At 36.6% G+C, this 26,962-nt stretch overlaps 1 protein-coding gene across 1 annotated transcript; it reads left to right on the top strand.

Annotated features, from left to right (window-relative positions):
• The first annotated feature begins 217 nt into the window (after positions 1–217).
• On the top strand, positions 218–25,201 carry LOC150084312 (uncharacterized). Its single transcript, XM_090376180.1, has 6 exons — positions 218–347; positions 650–777; positions 1,443–1,531; positions 3,023–3,103; positions 3,612–3,722; positions 25,050–25,201. The coding sequence occupies exons 1-6, from the start codon at positions 225–227 to the stop codon at positions 25,199–25,201; spliced, it is 684 nt and encodes a 227-aa protein (XP_090232306.1). The 5' UTR covers positions 218–224.
• The last annotated feature ends 1,761 nt before the right edge of the window (positions 25,202–26,962 follow it).

Genomic DNA, 26,962 nt, shown 5'->3' with positions numbered 1-26,962 from the left:
GTCACACGTTAAGGTACATGGGTTAAGGTAGTCTTCCTTTCCACCTGTCCTGGTCCCGCAAGAGAGAATGAGAAAGAACAGCTGTTATTCTTACTTCATATATAATTTTAAGCCCATGAATCATTCAACGCATGCGTATTTCTGTACTGTAACTAGATGAAAATTTACATCAACGATGATAATCACTTCTGAATTGGTTTCAGAGTATTCGTTTGAATCTGGAGATGTTTTCCGTGCTGGTTTTCTCTACAGTTTTCTTCTTAAGTTGGGCAAATACCGAAGAAGGTAGAGAAGTTGGAAAATGTCTAAATGGAGACACCATTATCCAGGACTTCGACAGTGCTCAGGTAATAATCAACTTAAATTACTTGATCGCTCTTATCGTGCTTTTATTTAAGAACTTTTCAGTGACATTCGTACACTATTACAGCAACAGAGCTCATGGAAGTGTTAACATAGAAATCAGGGTACAATATGATGATTTAGCACCACCTATAGAGGGATAAACTGGTTACAGTATTCCGGGTTCCGTGTAGCAATTCCTGCTGGGTTCCATATAGTAACTCATCGGAGTGTTCATAATAACTAATTCATTTATTATTATTAAATAATAGTTATTATGACTGTAAAACTGATTGTCTCTTTGCAGCTGATAGACACCTGGCATTGGGTTGGATGGTTGAAAGGACCACAATCTGGTTTTGAAGGCGTTTCAAGTATGTGTTACGACGTGAAATTGTTCGAACACCCCGACTTTTTGTGTATACAGCCATCGAAGTAAGTAATTCTTACTTTTAAGGTGTTTTTAATGAGTTTTCCAAAAATACTGAAATGTTTTGAAATATTTTAATTTTACACTATTAATTCCCTCATAAACACAAACAGGGAGTGGTAATAAATGATGTTATTGGTATATTCTACATAATACACTAGAGGTCTCATTACAATAAATTAGTTCAAAATTCAGCTGTACTTTCAGTAAATAGTTGGATTCTGGGATAGATGCTATACACTATGGCTGTCTAATTTGGAAGCTCATGAAAAACGGGTTACGTTTTTGGAATATTTTTTTTTAACTTAACGTACTAAATTTCAGTTAATAAACAGTTTCAATTATTCTAATCACGAGATAGCTTATCTTCAGCTGATGGTCAGTGTTGTCGTAGAATAATTATCTGTTTCAGGAAGCAAAATTGCTTACGAACGATTGACTCTACTCTGTTAGCAATGACGTTCTTTTCTCATTAGATTTGACTAACAGTAATGCGCCAGTTGTCCAGAATTAGTTCTTTACAAATAACAGTGAATGAAAATTTAGGGTTCAGTTTAATAACGCTCTGATATATTTTGTTCAACTACCTGCCCATGTGTGTGTGTGTGTTTTTTTAAGTTTCTCGTGTAGAGAATGCCACTGTACTTATTCATTTCTGTCTTGTTTACAGGCATCCTGAGAGGAGTGGACATGATTGTATTTTAGGACTTAAACAATTGAATGCGACTTCAAAGTTTGAACTGATCACGGAAAGTTCTGGTAAGCGTAGAGCGCTTAATAGTACCCTTTCATTTAAGTAAGATTATTGCTAATATTTCTTCATATCAATATACGTAAAATAAAAAGTATTTGAAATTAAACAGTTGATTGATTGTAGCTGAACATAGAACTGATTAGAAGGTTGGAAATGTATAAATTAGGCCATATTGCCCAATTCAGTATTAATATCTGTCCAAGTATATGCTCACGAAACGATTGGCATGTTGGGAGTGCTGAAAAACATAGCTTGGTCTGCCTGATATCAGATAACTAAAGCCTCAATTTTAGTAGTCCAAATAGCTGGTTGAATTAGCCAATCTTGTGTACAGAGACAGAAGCAAGAAGCTTGTGCAGGATCGAATACACGATATGCGGATCTTCTTCCACCGCATTAATTCAGGGAAGATGGGAGGCTAGCAACCTAGCTCCCCCATTTTTTCTACCCACTTAAGCATTTAATAAGGCTTGCTTATACTGAATAAGCATTATTATGCTTTCTGAATCTTATAGTAGTTCTGTTCTCCTTAATTGTTCAGTTCGCTGTGAATATTTTCTTCTCTAGTGTCCCTCAGTAAGGTTTGTAAGGATAAATCCAATCTATCACTGTCAATTTTGGCGTCTATAATGGTTTATTATTAGCATCAGTGGAAAAATTATGCAAGGAAGCGAATCCATTCAGCATCAGTCTCTGCTTCCCGCAAAGAAATTCCCAACTTAATTTGATAATCCAGTCTAAGGAGTGTCTATTTCCATCTTTAAATTAATCAGATTTTACACTCTTTCAACACAAGAAAAAGTTTTGTCCCAACAGTCATTTTCTCTCTGACTGTAAACAAATTTCTGTACATCTATCCTGCAACCCGTGCCTAGTTCTCAGATGCTGGAGTTTAATGACACGAAATCTTCCTTTTTAAGAGAAACGTTTTATTGCTATTTTTTGCTTCCTCTCTAACAGATCTATATCCTTCCTAAAATGATGTTTCCAAACCTGTATGCAGTACTGAACACATGACAACAGCACTGCCTTATAATACGGGATAATTACCTCGATCAGAAAAACATTCGAGTTTGAATGCAATAGGGCTGCTGGCATTGAAGGAATGCATCCAGCAATGTTTGAAAAGACAGCGAAAGAGTTCATTAAACCACTAAGGTTAATTATGAGGACATTATGGTTTCGGGAGAAATGGTTGTCATATGGTCATAATCCTGAAAAACCAGCATTTAGAGCGTCACCAGCTAGTGACGCTCTAATCCAAGTCTTACATCTGACACGAATACTGGTTAACGTAATTCACTAACCAACTTTTTTTCTGGGAAGGAACTTAGATTTTTATAAGAATAACAATTGTTATTAATCTGTTCTCAGCCGACCTGAAGAATGATTTATCTAGATAGTAACTCATCAACAAATTCATGAACAAATACTCAGGATAAGAAAGTAACTTAATATTCTTTATGTAACGAATCTCATAGGATTTTTTCTTCTAGAAACGAAGACTTATCTTATTGTACTACGTATAACTGAAAACTACGTCATCATTTCCATATGCAACGAGGCTGGTTCTGTTGGTGAGTAATGCTTTCCGTCGTATGATTTGTTATAATTATTTACCAAACATAAAACTGAATTTTATTTCTTAGAGAAAACTGCTACACTAAACATCTGGATATATCAATAATATTTCCAACGAAAAACTCTGTGGTTTTGAAAATAATAACTTGCAAAGTGTGATATATATCTTTAAGTATCGTTTGGAAGACCATGAATGAGAATCTTAAAATAGTAGATTCTGCCCTTCCAACCAGAAAGTATAACCCAAGTTAAAGAAAACCTTTAAACCTTAATAACGAATAACTGGATTAACACGGAACATTGTATAGTGACTGCAACTTTGATCACTTTCATCCATATTAGATATCGCAAGTGGTGTCTGAAATGAAACCGATTCAGTTCTTTTATCACATTACTGGCTGTTCAACTGCAATATCAGAAAAGGAATTTGACATTTTATTGTAATTAAAAGTAATAATGAATGATTATCAGTAATTTTTCTCATTCTCTGTATTAATTTTTTAGGAGACGTTCTCATTGGATCGAAGACGAATGATTTGAATCAAGAAGAAAAAGAAAACATAATTGCCTATCTGGACAAAGAGAAAGAGATTCACTTCAGTGATCACACACAATGTAAAAACATCCAGTGAAGAATTTATCAGAAAAGGGTGAAGGAAAATTAAACTAAGCAGAAAATTGTGATCAATTTTTGTTATTTTCTTATTTTATGACATGTATCACATTGTAAATCCTACCGGATCTCTTGTGATTCAGTTAAACTTTTATATGAACCATTATAAATTTAGCTAACCAGTATTAAAAAACCAGTATTAATTTAGCTAATAAAATTCTTTAAAACTCTTACAGGGTCTCTAACCGATGTTTTATATTGCTGTCTTTTTTTTTTTTTTGCTCGAAGGATTTCCTGAGTTGGTACAGCAGCTTCAACCATTGTATTTCATAGTATGGATAGGACCTGGTTTCGATTTCCGAAAAAATAAATTGCATGCCCCTCCTCCCCGATCGAGTTCAGCCATTCTGCAAATAGGAGAATAGAAAGTTCGGGATTGCACTTTGACAATAAATACCAAGGAAGATGAGAATGGAAGATTGGAAGATGAGCCCTGATGCTTTGAGGAAGGAAGGAGATCTAACAGTTTTTTGATACATATGGTGGTTTAATTTTAATTTCTGATGATTATTATTAGTTGGGGAACAGTAAAGAGTATGATGTGGTGTTCAAAGTCAAATTATGTCATCAGTAAGGTAGCAAATGATGTCAGTGGAGGCGAAAATGAGATCCATGGTTCATGAACCTTTGTTAGGTTGGTCATTACATAATGAGGCCTGTAGCTCAATTTCTGACCGGAGTAATTTCCCGAGGAGTTCAAGATGATTAGGGAGAAGCATAATGCAATTCTTAAATAGCTGCCCTGAAACCACCAAATATAATCAACAGCTACCACCGCCACTACGTATGCTGTTCTGCCCTTGTTGGTATCATAATTGGTATAATCACCGTCCTCTCGACATCGGCGGAAAAGACCTTAGTTTGAATCCCGTAATGACGAGAGGAATTTTTAACAGCTTTTTCTACAACGTGGCTGAGTTAGTCGGTCTCAGGTGAGTGTTATATGGTTTTGTTTCTCCCGTAAACTCGGGTTTTTCATTCAGCAAACAGCAAAAAGACCACAGAACTCACACAATCAATTTACTCACAGAACTCACGCAATATGGCCTTACTTGCTAATTCGCCTAAAGCCTTACAACCAACCAGTTCGGCCAGCCAACCAGTTCTAAAATTCGGTCGCCGGAGATGCCTGACTTTAAAGAGATTGCTGCACTATCGACAGCAATGATAGTGAATGCACTGAATTCATTTTAAATAAACTTTCTCTTACACTCCAGAACGATCGTATAAGATCAGAGGAGTTCACAAGAAAGAGAGAATACAAGAAAAATACCGTATTCAGTAGTCACGTGAGCTTGAACCACGGTCATTGAACACATGTACTTTATAGTTGTGCTTCACCACTGTCGAATAACAATGCTCTTTCAAATAGAGCTTGTTTAAATAATTAAATCTTTATTTGTCTACCAAATATACTGCTCGACAAAATTAACAGAACCCGAAGAAAATGTGGTGTAACTCATGCAGCTTGGACTGAAGCCGGACAAAATTTGGTATGGTGGTGTACCATTGAATAACGATGAAATGAGAACACAGCCAGAAAATTCGGACAGGTTAGTCACATGACATTAGTACGATGTGTGATCCCGTCCAACGGCTAAACAGGCCTGATCACGCTCAAAAAAGGTTTATATAAGATTATGCGGCAACAAATCCTATTATTCCAACCAGCGCAGACCTAAGCTCACCAAGTGACTGAGGAGTTGGCTGTCGGCGTGCAATGCGAAGCCCAAGGGCGTCCCACATGTTCGATCAGATTTAAGTCTGATGACTGTGCCGGCCACGGCAGTCGTTGGATATCTTCAGTTTCCAGATACTCCTCCACCATGAGCTTTATGTGTAGTGGCGTTTTCCTGCATGAACAGAAAATCTGGCCCAACCGCACCCCTAAAAAGTCGCACACAGGGTTCGAGGATCTGTTCTCGGTACCTTTACGCAGTTACAGTACCCCTGTCAAAAATATGAAGAAGGTTGTGGCCGTTGATCATTATTCCGCCCCATACGAGAACACCGCCTCCACCATAAGTGTCCGTTTCGTTGATGTTGGAGAGATGGTACTGCATTCCTCGTTGTCTCCAGATGAAATAACGTCAGGAATCTGTTTGTAGGCTAAACCGGGACTCATCAGAGAACAGAACTCTACCCCATCTGCCAGGGCTTCAAGTCACATGTTCATGGCACCAGTTTTGCCAAGCTCTGCAGTGGTTTGGGGTTAATGGAATCAACTCAAACTATTATTAAATGCAAGCAAATCTGCTCAAATTACTTATTCCGTTCAGATGGTGGTGGTGGTGTAGATGTTTATCGGCACAAGGGCAACTTAGGCCAAAATGTGCCTATTCTGATATTTGGATAGATGCTGGAAATTTGCTTTATTTGATTTTAGAAATATTCATATAGTCTGGTTTGTTTAAGATAAGCAAAGAACATTATTTCCAATAATATGGGCAAGTGATAGAGGTTCTTTCAGTCGTGACAGTGAAAGAAAACTATTTTTTGGGAAATAGGAACAGTGCTTACAATCTAAGAGTATATGCTTGACGGTAAGTGGTAAAGTACAATGCGTGCATTGAGGTGGGACATCCTGCTTGAGTAGATATATATGGGTTGGATGTGTATGCCCTATGAGTAATCTTGCTAGCACAACCTCTTCTTGTCTGTTTTGCCTGAAGCTAGATTTCCATAGTGCTGGTTCCTCTTTGATTTCGACCAATTTGTTGTTCGTTTGTGACCTCCAGATTTCAGACCACTGAATTGTATAGATTTTTTTAATGCGCTTCAAATAATCTATGTATGGTCCTTGGTAAAGTGATGGTATTGTACTGATTGGTTGTTTGGCTGCCTGATCTGCTCTCTCATTACCTGTGATACCAGAGTGCCCTGAGATCCAGCAAAATAACACTGCATGATTCTTACTTCGTAGGTGGTTTAAGCAGGAAAAAATTTGTTTTATGATGGGATGCGATATTGAAAGTTTATTGTCTAATGCAGACACTGCACTCATGGAATCTGTGTATATTATACTGCTAGTATTGTGGAAAGTGTTTATATTTTCTAGGGCTATTTTTATTGCGTATAATTCTGCAGTGTAACTGCTACACTCAACTGGTAGTGATATAGAAAGTGTAAAAGAGGAAAAGACAGCTGCAGCACCAACAGAAGAGTCTGTTTTCGAACCATCTGTATATATTATACAGCTTTGAGCATTGTTGAGAGCATGGCCTTTATGTAGCTGTTTAATACTTTCATCTGGCAGGGATTTCTTTCCCCATTGCTGAAATAGGTATCACAGTGAGGGAGAGTTATAGACCAGGGTGGATCAGGTACATCATTCTCTTGAAGCATATTGTCAAAGTTCATGTCCCAGGCATGTATCAATTCTTTTAATCGAATACCAGTGGGTCTATTTTCAGTAACTTTGCTGTTGTAGAACGTGATCCAATCAGGGTCTAGAAGCAATGGTCGAACAGGATAGGCTGGAAGGCTTTGAATTTTGGCTGCATAATTCATGTGCCTCTACATACAGCCTCTGGACAGGGGATGTTCTAAAGGCTCCTAGCGCAGTACGAAGGGCACTGTGTTGGATGGTGTTCAGTCTGGTTAGTGCACTTTTCCTAGCCGAGTCATAGACAACAGCTCCATAATCTAAGCGAGACCTGATAAGAGCACAATACAGATGTAGGAGAGAGTATCTATCGGTACCACATTTCATGGTAGAAATGGACCGAAGAATATTTAGTTTCTTTAAACAAACAGTTCGGAGATATGTTATGTGAGAAACAAAGTTAAGAGTGGTGTCCAACATTAAACCTAGGAAACGAAGATTACTTCGACTAAAGAACCACCTGATGCCACTCACCAGATTACTGGTGAGTGGCATCAGGTGGTTCTTTAGTCGAAGTTCCGGTTCCGGATGCAGCTTGCGTTTTGTGCAGAAGTGAATTGCAACTGTTTTTTGTTCTGACATACGATATCCATTCTGCTGTATCCATATTTCTAGCTTATTTATGGAGAGTTGCAGCTGTCTTTCAATAGTATGAATATTTTTTGAACTGCAAGATAGAGTGAGATCATCAGCGTACGTGTATAATTCGACAGGTGTGTGTGCCCTATGTATTACCTTGCCAGTATTACCTCTTCATGCCTGTTTCTCCTGTAGCTGGAGTTCCATAGTTGTGGTTCACGTTTAATTTGAAACAATTTATTGTTCTTTTGGGTCTTCCAAATGTTTAAACACTGGTCTCTACAGATATGTCGGATATGTGTTAGTAAATCTATATAGGGTACTTGGTAAGATGGAGGTGCGGTATTGTTTGGATGTTTGGCTGCCTGGTCTGCTGTTTCGATGCCAGCATGCCCGGAATCTAACAGAAGCTTAGAGTATGATTCCTATTCCGTAAACGATTTAGACCAGACCGTATTTCTTTTACTATGGGATGTGGAGTTGAGAATATATTACTTATTGCGGACAGCGCACTCATGGAGTCTGTATATATTAAACTACAGTTGTTGAGATGAATATTGATATTCTCAGTAGCTAGCTGGATTGCATACAGTTCTGCAGTATAGCTGCTGCATTCAGTCGGGAGAGATACAGACACTGTGAAGGAGGCAAAAACTGCTGTAGCACCTACAGCGCCGTCTGATTTTGAGCCATCAGTATAGCCATTGCTATAAGCATGCCGTCCAGGGACTTTTTTCCCCACTGTTGAAAATATGTGTCACAGTTTGATGTCACAGATCTGATAAAGAGTGCAACATGAGGAAGGCTGGTATCTCCTCTTTAGGTGTTGTGTTCAACCTCTTCGGTTGAGAGTGGTCATTTTCATTGCCATTTGCTAGTCTTGAGCTCGATGGCTCTAAAGGTGGAAATGAACTGTTTTCCATCTTTGCTCCTTTCAGCCCTGGGAGAGTGGATTTCTTCTCCCAGGTTACCGGCCCCGCCACGGGAAGGCAGGAGCAGTGCCGCTAGAGTGACCAAGCGGTATAAAGGTTAGTGTTAGTCTAAAGGAAAAAGAAAGAAAGGTGGTTTTCCTTTCTTAAACTTGCTTACAATTCGTAAGACTAAGTTTGTTAATGCTTAACGAAAACGTAAAAAACTTTTCAAACTGAAGAAGAACTGTGGCTTTGTGTAAACGTTCTATGAATCACTCGCAAATCGCTTGATCACTATAACGCTTGGCACCCGGGACCCCTGAGGATGGCATGAGAGATTTAGTGGCTATGCGTACTGCAACTGCTTCAAGAGTTGTATTTAGTGGAAGAAATTAGGAAGCAATGTGTGAATTTACCAAAATTGCCACATTAGCATTAGCATTAGCATAGGCACATGATGCAAGAAAGCAAGCTTATTATTATTACTATTATTAGCCGTTTGGTGTAAGGAAGCATGAGGCTTATGCTGCACCAGCCAAAAAAAAAAAAAAAAAAATTCCCATGTTACACAGAGAGAGAGAGAGAGAGAGAGAGAGCAGCCGAAAAAGAAAAAAAAAAAAAAACCTTTTTCACCCATCCAGTTGATATGAAAAGCTTAGTAGCTTCCAAGATTAATTCTTTGATTGCTTCCCATTTTGAATTTGCTGTTGGTAACATCATCAGTTGGTTCCACTGTATAGAATTTAAATACTGTCTGAGACCACTGTAGTCACCTTTACGAAAGCAAAAACCCTTCCCTTTACCCTTGATGGTAGTTACCTCTTTGAATAAATCCCACTTCAGCACACTGTGATCACTGCCACCTGCTGTTTCCTTTATCTGCAGATTCTTGACCATGAGTCGTTCCGCCTGTTACTGTCTTTACGGTATATGATATAGTTCTTTACTGTGGGAGAGTCTTGAGGTCTGAGATATGTTTATTGCAGGCAAAGACACAGCGGGGTACGCTGTGCAATCAGAGCATGTATATTAGGGTGGAATCTTCTGCAGTTCCATTGGATTATAGTCCCCATTATTTGGTTTTGGAGAATGTGTCAGGCTGTTTCTTAGACGTTGTTGTTTTAAGCTTTTCGAACTTAGGTTTTTCCTTTGGAAAATATGGTTTACCGCTATCCATATCTTCTTCCGCAAAAATCTCTAGTACTGATTACTCTGCTTGACTGGTTGTTTCTGTTTCCATTTGTTTCTTTGACTTCTGGATTATTGTATTAACGTTTTTCTGAGGCTTTCGTTTCTGAGTGTTTTGCATGGGGAAGTGCAGATAGTGGTGTGTTCGTGAGTTGCTCTTTGTTTTGTCTGGGATGTGATAAGTAAAGCTTGTGGCCAATCTGAAATAGACCTCTTTGGAGGAATCGTGAAATCTGTTTGGTTCTCTATTGTACGCATATTCGTTATGACCTGTGCATAGAAAGGTCAGTTTAAGATAGTCGGGAGTACAGTTCTCTTGGCTTCTTGGTATGTGACAGAATGTTCTACTTTATATCGTTGAATCTGCTTTTCTCTTTTCCAATATTCACAGATCTTGGAATAGGCGGAATGATCCCCTTACAGTTTGGACACTTCGGTTGCTCGGCTGGACAGTTCTGATTGGTGTGATCTTGAGATCCACAGTTGGAACAGATAGCAACTCCACGGCATGCCATTTGTGAATTACCATACAATTGGCATTTAAAGCAGCGGAGAGAGCATTCGGAATGTGTGGTCTGATGTTACAATTTAGATATCCGGCCTTCACCGATGTAGGTGGTTTGGGAGCATTAAAGGTCAGTATAAGATTTCTGGTTGGAGTAAGTATACTATCTCTAGTAACTTTAATCCTTCTCACAAACATGACACCTTGATCTAAGCTCATTTTGAATTTCTTCTTCCAAGCCACTAATAAGGTCACATTCAGAAATTACTCCTTTTGATGTGTTTAGGCTATTATGGGGAGAGACCGTTACTGGGATCCCACCAAAAGTTCTCATCTGAAGCAGTCTTTCTGCATGTTTTGCATTGGTTGTCGTGACTAAAATGTCTCCTGATTTCAGTCACTTGACATTTTTGGGTGTTCCAGCGACACTTTCTAGTCATTTTTTGGATGACAAATGGCGACAATTTTTCTAATGGCTGTTCTGATGTTGAATAAAGGACTAGAAAAGTAGGTGCATTAAGCGATGTCACGTCCTTTTTTTTTTTTTTTGTCTTTGGCAAGGTTTATAACATAAATGAAGATCCGTGGGGATTACCCTACAAACTTGTTACTAACAAGGTTCATCCCGGCGATGTTCTTTCTTCTATTATTGTAAATGCTAATGAAACCTTGGACTGGAGTTTGTCAATTAATGCCATCTTGGACGACTTGCTTCATGAGGACACTGCCTCCTGTGAAAACACCATCCAAACTACAATGAGATTAGATCATTTATCATACCAAGGGCCCCGAACCGAAGCTCCTTTTACGGATACTGAGCTGGAATCTGCTATCTCAACCTTAAGGGATGGTAAATGTCCTGGACAGGATCTCCTTGAGGTTTCTGTTCTTAAAAGATTTTGGAAAAATTGCCCTTTAATTATATTAAATCTTTTGAATGCTTGTCTGTCTTCGGGATTATTCCCGCTGGCTTGGAAACAGGCTAGACAAACTTCTGCTTAAGTCGTTTGACAAACCCTCCAATGATCCGGCCTCTTACAGGCCCATTACACTGTTGCCCATCCTTGGCAAAGTCTTGGAAAAATTAATTGTTTCTCGTCTTCTAAATTACTATTTGGAAGACGAGAAAACCTAAGTTCCCCACTTCAATTTGGCTTTACACGTGGAAGGTCTTCTGTTGATGCTATTTGTCAGGTTTTGAGTTCTGTTCAAAATTGTAATTCTAAATATGTCCTCGGTCTCTTTGTTGATTTCAAAGGGGCATTCAACCCTGTTTGGTGGCCGAGTGTCCTGGCGAGGTCCAGAGAGGCCGGGATCTCAGCTCATATTTACTGTCTCCTTTCGAATTACTTTGATTCTCACAACATCACAGTTTCCTCAGGATTCTGCTCTGTCACTAGATCTGTTTCTAGGGACTGCCCTCAAGGCTCTGTTCTTGGCCGTGTGCTGGAACATGGTCCTTGATGGGTGGCTCTCGGTTGATCGAGACAACATCCTTCAGACAGCTTATGCAGACGACCTTGCTATTCTGATATTTGGTAATTCCCGCCGAGAGTTAGAGTGCAGAGCAAATGAAGTTCTAGAGGACTGGAATATGTGGTGTCAAACACATAAACTTCAAATCTCGACTAATAAAACAAAACAAATGTTGCTAAAGGGCTCTCTTGAAGTGAATAGACCACCTGTTATTAAGTTGAATGGAGAAATTATTAGGAGTACTCTGCAGCATAAATACTTAGGAATTTATTTTGATGACCGTCTTAATTTTAATTACCGTGCAAAATATGTACTTCAGAAAATAAAAGCTATGACCTATAAAATTATTAAGATTACCAGGAGTACTTTTGGTGTAATGAAATCTTCCATTAAATTATACTACTCTTGTATATTTATACCAATTGTGTGTTACGCGGCTGAGGCCTGGGGATACAGAATCGGTAACTCCCTTGTTCAAAAATATCTTACTCAAGCACAAAGATTCTTTCTTCTCGCTGTAAGTAGAGCTTGTCGAACTGTCTCTACAGCTGCTCTCCAGGTCCTCAGTCATCGACTACCAATCGAATATGAAGTAATGTTACATAATCTTTTATATCGTAGAAATGCTAGTAAGTCAGCTTTATTTTTAACTTATGCTAGTAAATCAGCTTTATTTTTAACTTATGCTAGTAAATCAACTTTATCTTTAACTGTGAATGCAATAGAACAATTAGGTTGTGAAGGAGGTAAGAGTACAGATGAATAGAAATTGCGGCCAATAGCTTTGGCAAGAGATGAAAAAAACGTTCCTGAGATTGTAAATGGCATAACATATAATAGTGACCTACAAGAAAATGTAGACATTAAAAGAATGAGAAATGAATGTTGTAGAGCGTGGCAAAATACCTGGTCTACTTCTACCTTGGGTAGGGAGACCTTTAGGTTTTTTCCTGAGGTTGCTGATTATTATAAGAAAATGGACTGGTTCAATCCTGGCTTATATGTTACGTTTTTATATACCGGTCATGGCAGTCTTAACTCAACATTGTTCTCATTCGGATTAAGTAACACTCCTCTCTGCAGTTGTGGTGCTCAAGAAACTGTTCAGCCCCTTGTCTTTCATTGTCCTCTGTATGATGATTTAAGACTGGAATTTCAACTTCTCACAAATGTATTCAATCGCTCTGAAATGCCAAGACTAGTTATCTGTCCTGAGTATTATGCTGCCTTCTCCACCTATGCGGAGAAAATGTTTAAACGGAGGAAAAGAATTCTTACTTCTGAGGTTCAGTAAAATACTAACCTAATGTTAATTGATAGAAAAATACCGCCGTCTGTCAGTTAGTTGGAAAGATTTTACTGGTTTTTTTTTTTTTTTTTTTTTTGAACTTTAGATGGAAGGGTTTAAGGCCCTTTTTTGTTTTGGAAACCAGAAATTGTAACCATTCTTTTGAAGTATAAATATTTGTAACAATCAGCTGTTTGTTGGGGACTGATAACCTTGGCTTGTTTGTAGACTGTTTACGTTTTTGGATCCCTTACTTGATGTACTAATCAGTCTGCTGGACTCCAAAGCCGTGTTTATTTTGTATCATTACCATTGTAAATAGCCTTTATGTATCATCATTGTCTATAGTTGCTTTAAATTGTACACTATGTGTACTGTTACCTTTTAGTGGCAGATAGGGGAAACCCTGGAGCCCGCAAAACTTTAAATACTTTGTCTTTTGGTTATATTCATCTCATTATCCTCATTTTTCCGACTCAAAGGAGCGGATCTTTGGATCATTCATGTTTGCTCCTTTTAGCCCTGGAAGTGAGAGCTTTTCCTCACAGGTTTCCATTCTCGCCACAGGGAGGCTGGAGCGGTGCCACCTAGTGACCAAGTGGAAGTAGATTAGTAGTTAGTAGAACTAGGAATTAAATGAAAAAAAGGTGTATTTCCTTTCTTAGGATCCTTTGCACTGATACCTTTCAGCAACTACATATATACAATAGAGAATTTGCTTTAAACTATAAGTGTGTATCACTATCACTTTTGAAATCGCATAGAATTTACCTGATCACTAGAAACGCTTGGCACTCGGGTCCATAAGGCAATGGTCAGGCCACACCTTGAGTACTACATATAAATTTGGAGGCTCATTTCAGGATGTAGATCTGCCAGTGTGGTTACAGAGAAAGGCAATGAAATTCATAAGGGGAACAATGGTGTGCTCTTACCAAGAAAGGTTTGTTCTGCAAATTGCTGCATATTGGAGAATAGGCACATGTGAGGTGATCTCATTGAGGAATTTAAGGCTTTGAATGGCTTGAGAAAACTCAATGCAGATGGGATTCTTGCTCAGACTATGCACATTAGCATTAGTAAGGGCATATGATGCAAGAAAGCAAGCTTATACAGCTTCGAAAAAAAAAAAAAAAAAACCCCATTTCACCCATCCACTTGCTCCAAATATTTTAGTTCTGCCTCAAATCTATTTAAGCTATCAACTTCTATGACAGATGGAAGTTTGTTCCAGCAATCAACCACCCGCTGGCTAAAGGCGAACTTCGGCACATCCATCCTATAACTGTCTTTCCTCAATTTGGATTTATGCCTACTCAGGTGATTATTATGAGCAAGAGGAAGAATCCCATCAACATTGAGCATGCTCAAACCATTCAAGGCTTTATACACCTCTATCAGATAACCTCGCCAGTGCCTAGTCTCCAGACACTGTAATTTGCAAAACTTAAGCCTTTCTTTGTAAGAGCAACCCTTTGTTCAATTCACTAATCTTGTTATCCTTCTCTGTACTTGTTCCAGCAGCTCTACATCCCTCTTAAAATGAGGCCTCCAGACCTGTATACAGTATTCAATGTGTGGCCTGACCATTGCCTTATACAAGAGGATAATCCCCTTATCCCTGCTAGAAAAATTCCTGTATATCATTGACAAGACACCATGAGCTACTATTGCAGGCCGTCTGCACTACTCAGAAAACTTCATATCTGCCTGCACAATTACCCCCCCCCCCCAGGTCCTTTTCATTCTCTGCTACTGTCAGTGTAGTACCACACAGTTGATATGTTACTCTGGGGTTACTGCTTCCCATATGCAGTACTTTACATTTGTCAACGTTAAACTTCAGTTGCCACTTCTCAACTTTTCTAGATCTTGTTGCAGCAGTGTACTGTCCTTAACAACCCTGCCGACCTTTGTATCGTCTGCAAACTTGAGGGGGGGGGGCATTAATTCAAATTGTGGATGATTGCTGGATCGAGCTACCTTCCCTTGTAGAGGAAGTAACGAGTTCGAATAAATTCAAGGGAGAACTACACCTATTGGAAGAGATGAATAGCTGAAATGGGATTTTTTTTTTATATTAATAATAAAATAACTAGTAGGTAAATCATTTATTACTGTCCATTCAGTGCTAAGATACAGAACAGAAAATAAATGGCAAGATCAATAACTGATGTTGATCCTGTGCAATGCGACTATTCCAGTGTTTACGAGAACAAGATTTTGGTCTTCTAGAATAGATTCAATTCGTCAACCTCATCCATTTATTTGAAATACCAACAAAGGGTGGTGTATGCCCATCTCCCAAAGTGGAGAAAGTAGTTGTAAGACAATCCTCAAGGTCTTTGGTAAGGATTCAGCAGTAAATACAGCAACTGCTTCTAAATGGGTCTGTAAAGGAATGTTTGGATATGCCCATGCTCACCCTGGGCAGCAGTTGCAATATTTCTGACCCATTGTCAAAAAGCAGTTTCTAAGTGGAGTTACTTGTACTTTTGTGACAGATCATAACAGTTAATCGGTTTGTAAAAATCCTCTGAATTCTATTAAAACCTTAATTTCCACTAAGTATGTTGCATATTACTTGGTCAGCAAATAATATGCAATAAACTAAACACACTTTGTAGACAGAGGTATTGTCTAATTCTTCAGAGGTATTGTCTAACAGACTTCCATCCCTTTTCGTGGAAGTTGATAGCCTAAATAAGTTTAAGGCTCAGCTGGACAGGTATTTCGAACGAACAGAGGGGTGAAGTGGAAGTGGTTATTTTTATTTATTTATGTTACTTTTTTTTTTTTTTTTTTGGCTGATGCTGCATAAGCTTGCTTTCTTGCATCAAATGCCTCTACTAATGCTAATGCTAATTTCGGGAGGGATGTGGAACTGATGGAGCGGGTACAGAGAAGGGCAACAAGATTAGTGAATGGAACAAAGGGTTGCTCTTACGAAGAAAGGCTTAAGTTTTGCAAATTGCAGAGTCTGGAGACTAGGCACCGGCGAGGTGATCTGATAGAGGTGTATAAGGCTTTGAATGGTTTGAGCATGCTCAATGCCAATGGGATTCTTCATCTTGCTCAGAATAATCACCTCAGAGGGCATAAATTCAAATTGAGGAAGGACGGATGTCGGATAGATGTGCGGAAGTTTGCCTTTGGCCAGCGGGTGGTTGGTTGGTGGAACCGACTTCCATCACTTGTTGTTGAAGTTGATAGCCTGAACAAATTTAAAGCTCAACTGGACAGGTATTTCGAATGAACAGAGGGGTGAAATGGCAGTGGGGTTTTTTTTTTGGCTGATGCTGAATAAGCTTGCTTTCTTGCATCATATGCCTCTACTAATGCTAATGCCATCAATTTTAGTTTTTTTTTAGAGCAATTAATGCCCACTGTTGTTTTTGGCATGGATTATGGTTCAGTTGATCAATAATATCCATGTCAATGCTACATCAAGTAACATCTTACATGCTGTAATGTAGCCAATGCATTTCTAGGTAGCAGTCTAGACAAGCATTTTGAACATCACATTAAGCTGGCACTCATTTCAGCACGTGCAGGTAGAACTGTGCACATAATGTTCTGCCACATTTTTGACATTAGACCAGTCAACATGTTTTCTCAAGTGGGCAGCAGTGTTACAGAATCAACTAATTAGTGTCAAATACTCAAAAATATTAGAAGTAATCAAAATTTTTTGCTTTCCTGTATGCTATTTATTTTGTATATTATCTAGATACCATTTTATACAAAATAAAAATACATCAAATTGTAAAGGTAAAGTCACTATTTTTTAAATTACTTAGACTACGATAGTTATTTTGCCTTTTTGAAATATGAAGTCGAGGAGGCTGTGTTACCCTTTTGTGTGTGCTTTTTCCAAGAACTAAAAACTGCCTAGTTAAGGCAAAGGTTTTGTAGCTCACAGTAGCCAAATCCTGAATTGAAATTAGAGGCCCATCTAATACCTGTACATGGGCAACAACAGGAAAATTCATTCGAGTTTTTTGGAATATGTGATTGCAAACCTACTTGAATGAATTATACTTAGAACCAATACTTTGTTTTCACAACAAATAAAACAAATAAAAAGCTGTGTGTATTTGATAAACTTGCAGGTGTTAGCATAAAATCACGGTTCAATATGTCCTCTGACAATAGTGATTTTTCCACATCATCAATTTCAAAAGGCGTAGGTTTGAATTGCATCATAGACTGGAGTAATTTTTAAAGGCTTCATTGATTTATGCTATGGTTTACTAATTTCAGCTAGAGAGGGTAAGTTCCTTCCCAGTGAGTTTTGTTTCTCAGCATGTGTAACATGTAGACAAGCCTAAACACACTTGTACAGACATAATATACACTATGGTACTAAAGTAAGTTGCCAGTTATAGCACCACTTTCAAATAAATGGCTAATCTGCCATTTATTTAAATGGTGGGACACAACTATGAGCCTGTTGAGTCTAATTCCTCATTGGACAGTAGGGGGTCTTTGAAATGCAATTTGTTTGAAAGTAGACAATAACAGGGCAATATTCTTGAGATGACTGTCATCTCTCAAGAATATGGAACTCTGCTATAAGATGTTTGTGTTGTGTTAATAATCATATTAAGTATGTTGCATTACTGTATTCATTGTTTTGAAAATTTTTTGCATGATCCTATTTTAAAATGCAAAGCAACATTAAAAAATGCAACAATTACAAACTTTGATGCTTCATCACGACATGAGTCATACTGCACATGCTAAAGATAGTTCACCCTATCACTAAGTACAGTACTAAATTCTGAGGTTAGGCAGTACAATTCATTTACATGATGTATACTTCCAAATTTTAAAGTTTCAAATAAAACTTTGATTCACAAAGAAAGCACTAAAAAAAGAGTACACAAACACTGTTTTAAATGAGACATATTTTATTCATAACATAATTAGCATTTCATTACTAATTTAACAATAAGATATATGAAACTTTTTGCTTCTAAGAAACAATTTAAGTAATAGAGAGCTGCTTTAATTTTCTTTTCGTTTCTTCAGTGATCATCAGAGTAGCAAACATATGCTTTGCAGTCATATATATATATATATAAAGAAATGAAATATCAGACACCGGTTTAAATAACATTTTATTTCTGTTTGTTTTCACGTATAAGTTTAGAGAGAGAGACACAAAGGGCAACAAATGCATTCCTATATATAACATAAAGGAACCTAACAGTGTAGTTATATAGACCAAATACACTGACAATTTTCTGCAATTTTTGTCTAGGTTTGCAGCACAAATTAATGACAGTTGTTTACTATTGACAGAACCCACAATGCAATGATGATGTTATCTCTAAACGAAAGAACATTTTTAGTGGAAAAGTGGTAGAAAATACGTAATAGTGCAAAATCAATCTAGAAGTTTCAAGCAACAGACCCATCTGGGTAGCCACTGGTTCTTAATGTGAAAAAATTAATGGACTCTGTGATTTATATCCTATAATCATGGAAAATCTGTACATAAATTAACTCAACAAACAAGCTTATCTGTTGGATCTGCTCATCAAGTGATAAGGCAAAAGTAACAGATATGTAAGAAGTGAAACTAATCATGCTAAATGGGCAGTATTCTACAAATGGTTAATAAGCAACAAATGGTATGGAAATTTTGGATACAACTTTTTGGTTTTTTCCTGATGAAGTTTGGTTTCATCTTAATGGTTGTATAAACAGAACAGCAGATGGTCATTAGAAAACCTCCATGGTCTTCATGAATAACAATACTTCACAGCCAAAAATATTAGAATTTGGAATATTTTCAGAGGATACTGCTATGGACATCAAGTGCTACATTTATGTGAAATGATGAGTGCTATGTTTGGTAAGCTTGCAAAAAATGAATTTGAACATAGTTGAAATAAAATTCTGCAAATGCACTCATATATCCAATGAAAGCACAAATAGTTTTTGGGAGAAGTTCAGAAGAGAGTAATTTCAAGATCCCCTTTGACTATCACTAAGAACTGATTTTACATCCCCTCCACTGATTGCAATATATGCAGAAAGCTGAAAAGTATGGCCTATGATAAAAATACAAAAATTAAAGATGAAATGGACACAGAGAGACAACCGATGCAATTTCTCCCAAGATGAAATTTGATGAGTGTTTGACAATAAAATTCAACATGTTGAAAACCACTTACAAATTACAGGATATCATTTCCAAAACTTTGTGTAAAGAAGGTTTAAAATACATCAAAGGGCATTTGGTAAGGTAATGTCAATAAACAATTGTTTCAAGTTAAAAATGTTGTTTTCATATGGACACTTTTTTAAAACTACATAACATGCTTAATGTTTTATTGATGGTTACATCACACCAACTTCTTTCACATTCACAGTGCAAACATTTTATGAAATACCAAGCACACTGTGTAATATCAGGTCTAACAAATATGTGCCATACTCTAGATGTGCAGATTCTGACATGCCAAATAAATTTTAAATAAAAATAGTTCCAAAAATAGGACTTTTAGCATCACCTAAACAAGAAATGTCTTTCTTTTTTCTTTTTATAAGTTATACAAATTATATTGGATATCTTTAATCATTTCTATATTGAAAAATAGAAGTATTCATTCTTACTGCAACAATTTTTCTTGGTTTCTGAGAAAAACAAGCTAACTGATTAACATCACTTTTTTCTATGCTTTTTATAATTCAAATGGAAATATTAACAGTCAAGAATTCTACATATAATTAAAATTCTAATCAATAATAAAAATGAGACTAACATCAATATTAAACAAAAAAAGAGAAAAAATGAAGAGACAAGAAGAATGAAAAGAGTAATATCAATATTGATAATAAAAGAGAAAAAATGCAGAGACAAGAAGAATAAAAACATAGCTGAAACTACTCAAGAAATATGTAAAGATATTATCAGAAATGAATGTTAACTAGCAGTGAGTACTACAACCTCAACTTGTATTAAGAACATTAAAATTAATTCATTGTGGCAATTACTGTTTAAAATCAATAACCATTTGTGGTGATGTGCCAAATATTAAAACAAATTCACTTCTACTTTAGGCTGTTATATGCATATGAAAGTTTAAAAAATAAACCAAGAACAAAATTATAATTTTAAAATAAAATATTTTTTGACTTAATTTTTCAAAACAAACTTAAGAATTTTGCTATAAAATATTGAATATCAATGAATTAAAACTTAAACAGTACATTTAAAAATAGGAATAATCAGCCTACAAAGCAACTGTGCTAACATTCACAACTTAATAATCAGAGGCATAGCAAACTGGTGGAATATACAGGGCTCTCAAATAAAAGGTGGCCCCTAAATTCTCCTGCTATACATATATCAAACTGATAAAGGGCACAGACAAAACTGGAGATGCACCATTTCTCATGCTTTCCAGGGGTTACTTGTAAAACTTGCCTTATATGAGATTTGACCAATAATACAGTTGAAAACAATATCTTTCCTCAAGACCAGCCCAGAGGGATGCAAAATTTCCTTTGGTGGCCTAACCATGGCCAAAATAAAATTCTGTAGGCTTCACAAATTTACTATGCTGTTATTAATATAGAACATTCTTCATAATAAAATTCAAATGGCTGATATGAAAGAAAAAGATGATTACAAAAAACATTTCTAAGAGCATGGAATTTATAATTTATCTAATATCATTAAATAAATATAATATCAACATATAATGCTAAAGACTAAAATAATGAAATCAAAAATAAAGACTTTTTTATAACAAAGCTCTGAAGAAAAATAATAATCAATTACAACTTCTAATAATATTCCAAAAAGAGCACTATTAAATCCAGGAATTAGGTGTTCACTTTTTCTAATGTTGCAGAAGAAAGAATACTAATCATGTAATTTGATAAGGGGGGGAGAAAAAGAGAGACAAAATGGTCTCTAATTTTACTCAGAAATTTTTTTTATAAGAAAACTCAAACCACAATTAAAAAAATAAAGAATGTGTGCATGCACATGGTGTGTGTATATATACAGGGTGATTCGCTACCAGTGCGACAAACTTGCAGGAGGTGTAGGGGGCACAAAGATGAATCGGAATCACATAGCATTGCAGGGTACGAAATGCCTTCGTCATGCGGTAGAGGACGTTGAACGGGAGGTCACGTGAACAGCGATCCTGCTGGAAGTCAGCATTTGCAAACCGTTTCTGTTGAAGAAACCAAGTAGCAAAAGTCCTCCAGAGTGGATAATCCGCAGGCTCCAATGATTGGATGCGTTGCAGATGGTATGAACTCATTTGGTTTGTTGACAGTATCCTCCATACAGTGGATTGGGAAATACCCAATCATTGGCCTATCACTCGAGTACTCGGATTGCCTTCTGCAAGACGTAGGACATTCTCCTCATTGTCTGGCGTCCTCGTCGTTCGCTCTTGATTCATGGTACCTCTCGTGAAACAACCAGTCTCACGTAACCTTCTGTGCACACGTGCGAAAATCGTATGATGAGGAGCACACCTGTGCGGGAAACGTTCCTGGTACAAGCGCAGAGCGGTGCACCCATTACAGCCCGCAGCTCCATACGCAACGTGCATGTCGGCCAGTTCAACGCTTGAATACTCGTCCATCCTACTGCCTCGGGAACCAGTTCGCAAATGCTGACTTCCAGCAGAATCGCTGTTCACGCGACCTCCCGTTCAAAGTCCTCTACCGCATGACGAAGGCATTTCGGACCCTGCAATGCTATGTGATTCCGATTCGTCTTTGTGCCCCCTACACCTCCTGCAAGTTTGTCACACTGGTAGTGAATCACCCTGTATATATATATATGAATATTATTATCAATAAATATGCACTAACCAGTAATGCATAACATCTGTCATCTACTAATTTAATATATATAAAAATAATTATTTCTAAATATAATCAAAATAGTATTATTGTATGCATCCAAGTTTCAAACAACTCTGCAAATACTAATATTACAAAAAAAAAAAAAAAAATCTTGGGTACTACAAGTAACCTCATCTCAATGGCAAACAAACTAATTCCAGGGGCTCACATCTGGTGAGTATGGGCTTGGCACACCCAGGGTCCTGAGCTGGATATCATCATTCTCTTTCTTGGTGATTCCCTTTTGACTCTGACTCTCTCTCAGGGTAACTCCGGAATTTTTTTTTCGCTGGTGCAGCATAAGCCTCTGGCTTCCTTGCACCATATAGCTAGTAATAATAATATTAAATAATAATAATTACAATATTTAAAGAAACAAGGTGATAACTGAAAATGGATCAGGAGAAATACAAAGTTATTGAAATAAACTAAACCATTTGGAAAGAAGTAAAAAAGGTTTATATATGCAAAACAATTTTAAGTTCCATTTTAAGTAATGTCACCTAACTTCCAAATATCAGATAACAGCACCCATGGAACAACCTTATAACTCAAAAATCAAATAGTCTGATCGACGTGCACTGCTCTGCAGAGAAACCATTAAAACATAAGCTAGTCAGAATCCCTATAAACAAAGAAAGAAAGAAAAAAAAATCAAGAAACTATTAAAGAAATTATTACAGTCTGAAATGTGAAGACTGATATTTAGGGAGCTAAATAAGAGAACATTTCATTAGTTATCAAGACACAAATTTCATCTATGGAAAAATATTTACAGTAAGCTGAAAAAGACAAAGTGGACAAAAAATAAAGAGCATAACTGAACATAACCCCACTGCTACAGCATGAACTCAGGAGGCAGGATACATGCCGAAAAGGTAAGCAGGTCCTTTTATTCTGTACTGAACATTAGCAACAGCTTTTAAAAACATTCTGTACTGAATGTAGTTACATATATAAAAGTGGGACTTGCTGAAATGAACTCACTAATTTCAAGGTAGGAAACATAACCAATTTAAAAAGTTTTAAAATTAAGCAGAATGTCGGTAACAGAAAAAATTTGTATTCAAAAATGCGTAATTTAAAAAATGACTAAATATTATTGTTATAAAAGTAGATAAAGAAAACACAACCACAGCTGTCACTTAACAAGGGATTACAAGAACAAAATTAATGAAACCCTGGAGATGGACACCTAACGTAGCACTAAAAAAAAGACCCATCAAAAGCCTTTAACAAAATATTTTTAAAAAATTTATCACTCAGTGACAATCTGACAAAATAAACCCAATAAATGACAACACCCAGTTATTTCTAGAAGAATCTTAAGTTCATAAAGATGGATTGCCCTTACAATTCTGTTGTCAGTGCTAATAATACCCTGGAACAGAGGTTGGTCAAGTAGCTGGTTTGGCTACTTAACCAACTACTGAAACCCATTTCAGAGCATTCATTTGTTCACTTACAAATTAAACCTAATCATCCATTATCTCTCATACTCTTAAGATATCCTAACAAAGTTCTATTCCACTTCTTATATCTCATTCATAACAAATGACTATTAAAATGTTCTTCAATTTATTATATAATTTTGACCAACAAATATAATATAGATTCATTTGACCTTTGATTATATTTTAAAAAATGTGGCTGGCAATACATTACTTTTGAATTTTCTACTTGTTGTGCACATTTAATTTTTTTCTTGTTTTATTTCTTAATCACCATGTGTTATATTTGATGTTACAATACATACCACACTACTTTGTATTCATGATTTATTTTTCTGTAAACTCCTTGGAAAATATTGAGCTATTGCAACTAACAAAAATTCCATTATAGCCAGCCAAGGCAGAAACTTCTTATTTGTTAATGTACTGAGTGGAGGGGAGGGGGGAAATAGGGAAAATACCCTAAAACCTATCATAATTCTTTATGGAACTAAAAAAATTAAAGGTGCATTAAAGGCCACTTCAGGCAAAATTTATATACCAGAGAAACCCTGTTATTTCCCTTTAATGAATTATTCGTGGAAAAATTTGAACAGAAGGCCAACTATTAGAATAATCGCCTGAGAGGGCATAAATTCAAATTGAGGAAGGATAGTTTTAGGATGGATATGCAGAAGTTTGCCTTTAGCCAGCGGGTGGTTGATTGCTGGAACAAACTTCCATCTGTCGTAGAAGTTGATAGCTTAAATAGATTCAAGGCCGAACTAGACAAACATTTGGAGCGAGTGGATGGGTGAAATTAGGTTTTTTTTTGGTCTTGCATCATGTGTCTTTGCTAATGCTAATGTTACAACAATAACAACAACAACAAAAACAAACTAGTAGTGGTACATCGGTAATACATTTATTTTACAGAACTATGGAAGTAATAATCCAATGTTGACAAAAAAACACCATCTATTAATTGAAACTGGAAAATACAACTGTAGTCAAATTTCAAACATACTACTGAAGAACTAGGGAAGCAGGTTCATAGAAAGCCAATGGGCCCAGAGCAGTACCAGAATTAACTTAAAATGCTGGAGATATACAAACCACATATTAATCAGCAGAGAAAAAGGATAAAAAAATTAAATTCACAAACACCCTAAACAAGTTAATTAGAACCTACCCAAAAAAAAAACAGCAACATACATTTCATGACTTCCTTGTAAACAAGGTCACAAAAAGTGGGGTCAGTGCTATATGAATAAAGAATTTGAGCAAAAATTAGAAAATATAAGAAAAACAACATGGTGAACTTTTTTAGGCCTTTTTAAACAAATAATAACAAGCTTAACCCATTCACACACTAGTTGCTAGATGAGTGTGTGGCTGTGACAGTGAGTTCTTGGAATGCATGAGGACTTTACAGTGGCAATAGTTGGGAAATAATTTTACACGTTTTCTATCCGTAAAATAAATATGAGGGCTGTTCAATTAAGAATGATCATAATTTTTCATGAACAATCATACCACTTGCCATTTGAGCTGTTCAGAGGTAAAGTGGTATAAGTCAAGAAAAATCGATTTTTGACTTACCATATTTTGATACTACTAGGTGAAATGTGTTCACAGGCAAAGTGGTATAAGTCTAACTTTTACATTGACTGTGTGGCAGCAGCACTTGTCAAAGAGCCTGATCAGAATCACAGAGCATCATCAGAGGTACAGTGGTATAAGTCAGTGTTAGCTGTCAAGACACGTGTGTGATTACAGATTGTGTTCCATGAACAAACTTTGTTTGAATGTCTTTTATTGACATTTCTTGAAGAATTATGGCTAGTGAAGAAGAAATATTACACGTACAAGGTAAGTACATTATAATAAGCTTAAGACTATGTTCTGATTTCATAACTTATAAAACATGTTTGCTGGTCGGAATTAGCATCCTGAAAACTATATTAACTACATGAAGTTGACATTACATGAAATTTAAAGTTTTTGTTTGTTTTCACATGTAGACAATGATAAAGGAAGCCTTCACAGTGGTACTCCACAATTGGAAAAAACAAAGAAACGTAGAAGAGATCCTGAGAGTTATAAATCTACAGAAAGAAAAAAGAAGAGAAATATGGGTGAAGAGTATGTTACCAGAAATAACAGAACTGTGAAAGGTAAGGTTTTTACCAACAAAGGCTGTGGCTGTCAACAAAAATGCCTCCAAAAAATAATGTTTGATGATAGGCAACTAAGTTTTAATAACTTTTGGTGGACTGGCAATTATTCTAGACAGAATGCTTACTTAAGTGGACTGGTCCAATGAATGCAAATTAGAAGTCATCGTCCTAGATCCGGAGAGAAGGGGCCTAAGAAAGTTTCTTATAAATATAATTTGAATATTAAAAACAAGACCATACAAGTTTGTAAGTCATTCTTCATAGACACATTTTAAATATCCTATGGATATTTGGCCCGTTTGTTAAAAAAAGAGGAAGGGGTAAGGAACCTGGTGAAGATTTAAGGGGCAAAGGACCACGTTCTAATAAAATTTCAGAAGCCTTGAAAGAAACACTTAGAGAACACATCTGAAATTTTCCAACTTATATTAGCCACTACACTAGACACAACAACCCAAATAGAAAATATTGACTGCAGACTTAAACATAAAAAAAATGTATGAACTGTTTATTTTTGAGTGAAGACAGGCAACAAGTAGCAGTAAAAGAACATGTTTATAGGCATATATTCAACTGAGTTTAATTTATCTTTTATTGCTCCTAAGAAGGATGTGTCAAACATGTGATGCCATGAAAATAAAGATTGATGTATCTGAAAATGAAGGAGAAAAAAGGCAACATCAAGCACATCATGAATTGCATTTACACAGAGCAGACAAAGCATATGAAATGTTGAAGAAGGCTACCGATGATTGCAAGAATGATAACAATATCTTAGCTTTTACATTTGATCTTGAAAGGGCACTGGTCTTTCCTAAGTTATCCACTTCAGTTGCCTATTACAAGAGAAATATGTACGCATATAATCTTGGTTATCACAATTTACATAATGGGGAGAGCCACATGTATGTGTGGGATGAGACCGACGGCAAAAATGGAAGCCAAGAAATGGCAGCCTGTCTTGTGAAGCACAAACCAATTTGGCAATGGAAAAGATCACTGTATCATGTTTAGTGACTCGTGTACAGGACAAAATCGGAACTGGAAACTGACACTTAGCCTTCTGAAGCTACTACACAGTACATATAACTCCATCAAGACTCTAGACCACCTATTTATAAGTGGTCATTCTTTTTTGCCGAATGATCGCGATTTTGCTATTATTGAATCCTCATCAAAGCCCAAGATGATTTTCACTGCAGCAGATTGGTATGAAACAATAAAAGGTGCCAAGAAGGAACATCCACTTCATGTACTTAAATTGGATAGGACAGATTTTCTATCCACTGAGCCATTATTAAACCATGTAGTCAAAATGAAAATTAGCACCCAAAATGACAATGTCTACTGGTTA

The sequence above is a fragment of the Mastigoproctus giganteus genome, chromosome 6 (assembly GCF_048544385.1).
Source record: "Mastigoproctus giganteus isolate SK-2022 chromosome 6, ASM4854438v1, whole genome shotgun sequence".
Lineage (NCBI taxonomy): Eukaryota > Metazoa > Arthropoda > Arachnida > Uropygi > Thelyphonidae > Mastigoproctus > Mastigoproctus giganteus.
Note: the sequence above shows the minus strand (reverse complement) of the source record. Positions and strands in the feature narration are given on the sequence as shown.

Excerpts from the sequence above, each read along its gene's own strand:
- LOC150084312 (XM_090376180.1), top strand. The coding sequence starts at position 225 with ATGTTTTCCGTGCTGGTTTTCTCTACAGTTTTCTTCTTAAGTTGGGCA. Across the intron at positions 778-1,442 it reads TTGTGTATACAGCCATCGAA|GCATCCTGAGAGGAGTGGAC; the intron begins GTAAGTAATTCT and ends TCTTGTTTACAG. Across the intron at positions 3,723-25,049 it reads CTTCAGTGATCACACACAAT|GTGAAATGTGTTCACAGGCA; the intron begins GTAAAAACATCC and ends TGATACTACTAG.